This window comes from Musca autumnalis, unplaced genomic scaffold, assembly GCF_047663935.1.
Source record: "Musca autumnalis isolate F117 unplaced genomic scaffold, ASM4766393v1 scaffold_3, whole genome shotgun sequence".
Taxonomy (NCBI): domain Eukaryota; kingdom Metazoa; phylum Arthropoda; class Insecta; order Diptera; family Muscidae; genus Musca; species Musca autumnalis.
The window spans coordinates 63,419,421-63,425,420 of record NW_027411866.1 but is presented as its reverse complement, the minus strand read 5'-3'; the positions used below and the strand labels follow the sequence as shown (position 1 = coordinate 63,425,420).

Genomic DNA, 6,000 nt, shown 5'->3' with positions numbered 1-6,000 from the left:
ATGACGGAAATTGCAAAAACTCCATCATAAACGTCAAAATCAACGTATCAGCTATCATATTAGATGCCAATGAACATGCTTGCTGCTAGTTTCTACTAGGCCAAAATTGTATGGCGAAAACAGGAGAAGAGGGTGTTATTCGGCGCTATTTTTGTTTAAAGATAAGTGCAAGTCTTGCTAGATTTCGGAGTACGGGAACGCATTTTTAGCACTAAACGGGAAAACTACTGCAAGTACTAATATTGTGCAGGTTCTGAGCACAACTTTTACCTATCAAAATTTATTATAACGATGTCTCAACAATAAAATCATTTTTTCATTTGTTAGTACTATACACAATTAATACGATATATAGATAATTTTACGATAAGTTTCCAAATAAAGTTGTAAAGTTCTATATTGTCGTATATTTTTGATGATTGATTCAATTTACAACAACTTGTTTTGAAATTTCGTGTGCGATCAGCTGCGCATATGCATCTACCTTAATCATTGTGATATGTTTGAAATCAACAAAAAATAAATGTAAACATCGGGGTGTATTTCAGGATTTCGTGAAATCCAGTGGATTTTGGAGCGCAAGTGTAAACTTGGCATATGTATATTTAAATATTCAGTAAAGTAAATAAATGGCGTTTATAATGTTATTTTTAGATCGATTGGTCGAAAGAAGCAGTCTTTGAAATGATTGTTTGGTGGCAAAAACATGAATAACTCCAAACACCAATTCTACCAATTCAGTTTCCTTCAACCAAAATTAAAATTTACGCAAAATTGCAACTCAACAATAAATGTAAATAATGACAAAAACAGCTGTTTTTATATTTTTAGGTTATGTCATACGAAAATAAAACTTGCAGGTATGAACGCACAAATTGAAAATTGTATGGATGACGTCAATTTTGACAAACATAGAGAATGTCGAATGGGTGAAAGAAATGGCAGCTCATATGACATTGATAGATGGTGTAAACAGCCCTTAAGTTGTCATCGTCATTAATTTGGAGATGAAAATGGTGGAAATGTCAATGATTTTCTTGAAATTATGCAAAAGTAGTTCACAGAAATGTAAAGGAGAATAAACAACTGCTTTTATTTGATAAAAAATGTAAAAAATACATTTTATTTTACCGAAAAATGTGTACGTGTGACTACGGACTTACTTTCTTACACACACATAACCGAAAAGCAGCGAAATTTCTATTTATTTCAATGGATTTCAGGTTAGGGGTTTTTATTCCGAAAATATCGATAGGCAAAACTATCTATCGATATTGAATTTTTAAATAATAATCGATATTATCGATAGTGCCATCGATTTTTTGCTCTAGTACACACGATCAGTTTGACTGTCGATTTTTTTGTCTGTGTTTAGACACACAAATTTCTCGGGAAAGTAAATTGAGTTTTTGGGAGAGAGCGGAGAGCAAAGAGCTCCTCAATACTCTTTCCTACCCCCTATTGCCTAAAAACTCAATTTACTTTCCCATGTGTCTAAACACGGACTTTTGGAAATATCGATAAATAACAAACTGTCCAGCAACCACAAAATATTTTGTGGTTGCCTGATGACTGACAAAAATGAACGGTCACACTGGCAAGAAACCGATTTTTGAGCAAAACTGACAGTCAAAACTGATCGTGTGTACCCCACTTAAGAAAGAAAATTATTTTTCCAGTTCATATGAATTAATTTTGCATGTCTTCTGTTTGAAACTTTCTTTAGAATCAACAAACAAAAAGTATGGAAATATCAACTATGTTGGTATGAAGTATGTACCATATCGTATGAACGGGTTAATTCGTATACGTTATTGTGAGAGCGAACAACGTTATTTAAGTACTGGTATGAACATGGCATTAGGTTAGGGGTTTTAATCCGATAATTTTAGCTCTGTTCCTTTACGTGCAAGAATCTTCAAGCTTTACCACTTTTTACTCGAAAAGCGTTCTTTTACTTCAGACACCATACAATTCATATGGGGCAGTTTACAACTTTTGCTACTTTTGCCGGTTTTACCACTTTTAAAAGTAAAGGAACAGACCAATTGATTGGCAAAACTATATCGATGCCATCGATTTTTTCCAGCTCTTGTTTAACTTCGATTTTTCGAAATAGAATCGATTACCGAATACCCACATATACGGTATTTCAAGGTTATCAACATCCCTAATTTATTCTTATCACGAATTTTTCAGGTTTGTTGTGGAGCAAGCGATGAAAATCACAAATCCGTAGAGTGTCGTTTATGATTACTAAAGTGTATAAAGTGCTACCACGTAATGAACGTCTTAAGAAGTTTTAGTGATTCGTTTTGGTCGCCTAATGTGTGGCTTCCACCGAATGTTACTTGGGCTGATATTGCTCCCGGCTCACGACCCGATGTTCAGCACGCGAATTATAAGGATCTTATATGGCCATTACCTTTGGCCGGGGTTATCATGCTTATTCGATATTCTGTTGAAAGGTATTTATTATAAAATACTAGCAACTGATAAGATAAATAAATTTAAGATTTCTTAAAAATGTGTATATCCACGTTAGAAGGTTAGCATAATTACTAAATAGTTTGTGCAGGCAGAAAGCTACGTCTTATGTCGCCTTATGTTGTTCTTACAAATTATATTGACACGCCCAGATCATTTGGTTTACTTCCATTTATCAAAATGCAAGCAGCAAATTAATTCATTAAAAAGTTATTGTTTTTATTCTATAAGGAATTTTTAAATGAATACAATTAAAATTCGTATGTACTTTAGAAAATAGTTTATATTTCATTTTTTAAAAATTTCTTTCAATCAATCTGATTGATTCAATCTACATACAAAATGAATCATAATTGATTTAGTGCTGATGGGATGTTTGTGTTCTTTTAGTTCTTTTTTTTTAACCATCAACAAATAACGATTTATGCCTTTATATTTTTTTATTTATTTAATAATGATGCCCAGCCTTACGAACTAATAGTACGTTTATATATAACCGGATTTAACAAACCCACTGGGTTTCAAATGTCAATTCCTTTACGTATACGTCAAGTAAATCCTCATAAAGAAGTTTAACCCTGCAAAAGGCTATAATATAAACATGGTCTAAGGGCTGTGAACCACAACTCGATATTATAACGTGATTTAAATACTACATAGAGTCAACCATAAAAGTCTACATACACCTTAAAAATCTTGTGTTTTACGGGTAGGGAAGCATTTTTATGAAAATCCAGGTACATAGTTCTATTTCGTATCCCTTATAAACAATAGGTGTGTTCGTTTACTCAACAATTTGTACAAATTTGTACAAGTCCAGTACCTTCTTGTAAGCGACTATAGTCTTTTGCATTGTGCTGCAGAGTAAACGAACAACATCCAGTAACAATTTGTACAAATTTTGAGTAAACGAACACACATAATATTAAAAATAACAAAAATATATTCCATAATACGAATAACGGTAAATTCTATAAAAATTAAATAAAAAATTATAGGGAAAAAGTGTACATACACCCCAATGAGATGATATCTTTTAGGTGAAATAGGAACATATTTGTGGGTTAATTGCCGTTATTTAAGGTCAGACGTCGCGTATAGATCGTTAAAGCGTACCCTTGAAGATTTCATTGAGTTTTTCAGTCTGGTAGTTTATGAAACTACAGAAAAACCAGTGAGACTAATAATTTTGAGACCCTAGAGAACTTTGAAGTTGTTCTTGTGGATAATATATGCTCCTGAGCTACGCTAAATAGTACGAATATAGTTTTCACAGCATTCCAAGGGACAAATTACATGCTGAAGGCTTGGAATTACCTTGTAATAAGGTCTGGTACAATCCTCGAGCATCCATTGAATCAGCAATGTAAAAGTATCCGACATTTATAGCGCTTTAAGTGACCCTAACGATCATAATACGAGAGCATAGTAGTTAACAGTGTAAATTTCATACAAATTTCATGCATTCTATGGTGGTGCTTTTATTTCGATGCTTTGGAAATTTTAGGTGCGGGTTTGTAGAATAATGTTGTACATTTCTGATTGAGTTAAGGTCGAAAAATTATATCAGACCTTATCACAAGGTAATTCCAAGGCTCCTGCATGTAATTTGACTCTTGGAACGCTGTGAAAACTATAACATTTATGAAAAACTCAGGAATTCGTATATTTAGCGAAGCTCAGGAGCATATATTATCCATAATAACATGTTCAAAACGCTCTAGGATCTCAAATTATTATATATCCCACTGCATTTTCTGGGTTTTATAAACTGTCAGACTTAAAAAGTCAAAGAAATCTGCAAGGGTCCGCTTTAACGAGCTATACGCGAAGTCTGACCTTAAATAACTGCAATTAATCCACAAAAATGTTCCTATTTTGTCAAAAAGATATCATGGACAACCAAAGACGTTCGATAAAGCAATAAAGCAATAAAATATAAAATTTGTATTGCTTATTCCATAAATTTTACGGTAATCTCAAAATTTCATTGGGGTGTATATCAGGAATATTGTCAATTATTTCATATTCCATTTCAGAAAAAAGGATAATTTTTTTTCGCGCTACATCAACGATTTTTGATATGTAGGTTAAGAAAAAGATTCCCAGTACGAATCTGGTCGCGCGCCAATTTTTGGTTGTTGCGGACAAAAGTTATGGCGCTTTTATTTCGCTTTTTAAGAAAGAAAATATTATAAAAACGCTAATTATTTTAATGAGCACAATTGTTACAAAAAAGTTCTCTCTACTTCAGCGAGTAGATTTTATAATACCTGCAAAATGTTACACAGAATTCGCGGAATGTACATAAAATTGCTAAATTATTGAATATAAGTCTTTTTTTTCAAAATTAAAGCCCATTTAGTGGTCATATAATTACATAAAAAATTGTTGTGGAACCAAACTTCACGGCGTATCAAATGAGACTGCTATCATACAGATTGGTGTTATAGTTTGGATGTTACAGCCAAAATAAGCACATATTTTGGTCAAAAAATAATTTTTTGTTCGAAAAAATATTTTTTTCACATGCATTATGTAGTATAAAATATTGTAAAAATTTACAGGAATACTTCCTTCATTTTGCTTAAATCTCCCAATAAAATAGACGGATTTTGCTTTATTAACATTCATATTAAAGCTTTCCCATTAGGGAAGCTAATTGGGTTAATGAGGATATATGTCAAAGCTTCTGAAATGGAAATAGAGGTCAAATAACCCATTTTTATTTATATGCATTTGAAAATACGTGTAAATCGCGTAATTATCAAAATCATTTTGTCCGCATGTGATTTTCATGTACAGCAAGACCATATCTTTTAATTTGTATATATTTTTCGAAATTTAATTTGGAGGCTAAGATGTAGCATCAGCTGCATCTTAGCATTAAAATGCCTATAAAATATCGCTAATTTGCGCAAAGTGCATACAATTTTTGTCCGCATCCGATTTCAATGTCCACCATGAAAATCTACATCGATATATATCTATTCCAAGGCGATCAATTAAGAACCGTGGATGTAGCATCACGCGCTATTTTTTGGGATAAAATGAATGTAGCTCCCTTATCACTGAAGTTTTCAAAACTCTGTTTCCGCTAAAACGAAGATGCTGTATTAGTTGTTTCATTGCAGTGGAAACGAACCGAAGAAAACGCGATAAAATACGCGTTATTTCCAAAAACGATTTTAGGTGATTTTTCTACTTTGGACTTTCTTGTAACTAGCGTTTTAGTGGATGGATTTTCACGGGGAACGATTTATTAGATCCGGAACGTAAAAAACTAAAATGTGCAATCAAGTACGATGAAATCGAATGACAATTGTAAAAATTAGGCCCGAAAAATATGATTTTTAGAAAAATGTGCGCACAAAATTTCCGTATTTGGATGCAGATTTCTATGAAGCTGTATAGACTACACTCACGGCACATATATCAAATAATTCAGAATCGCGAGATCTACAATCCTATATACGAATTTTTGTAAAACCTGTTTGCGGAATGAAATTAGAA

At 32.6% G+C, this 6,000-nt stretch overlaps 1 protein-coding gene across 1 annotated transcript in view; it reads left to right on the top strand.

Annotated features, from left to right (window-relative positions):
- Positions 1-2,112: 2,112 nt before the first annotated feature.
- schlank (ceramide synthase schlank) overlaps positions 2,113-6,000 on the top strand; it is a 157,525-nt gene continuing 153,637 nt past the window's right edge. The window contains exon 1 of the mRNA XM_073979201.1: positions 2,113-2,468. Coding sequence (XP_073835302.1) covers positions 2,284-2,468 — 185 coding nt within the window. The 5' untranslated portion in view covers positions 2,113-2,283. The remainder of the gene's footprint in view (positions 2,469-6,000) is intronic.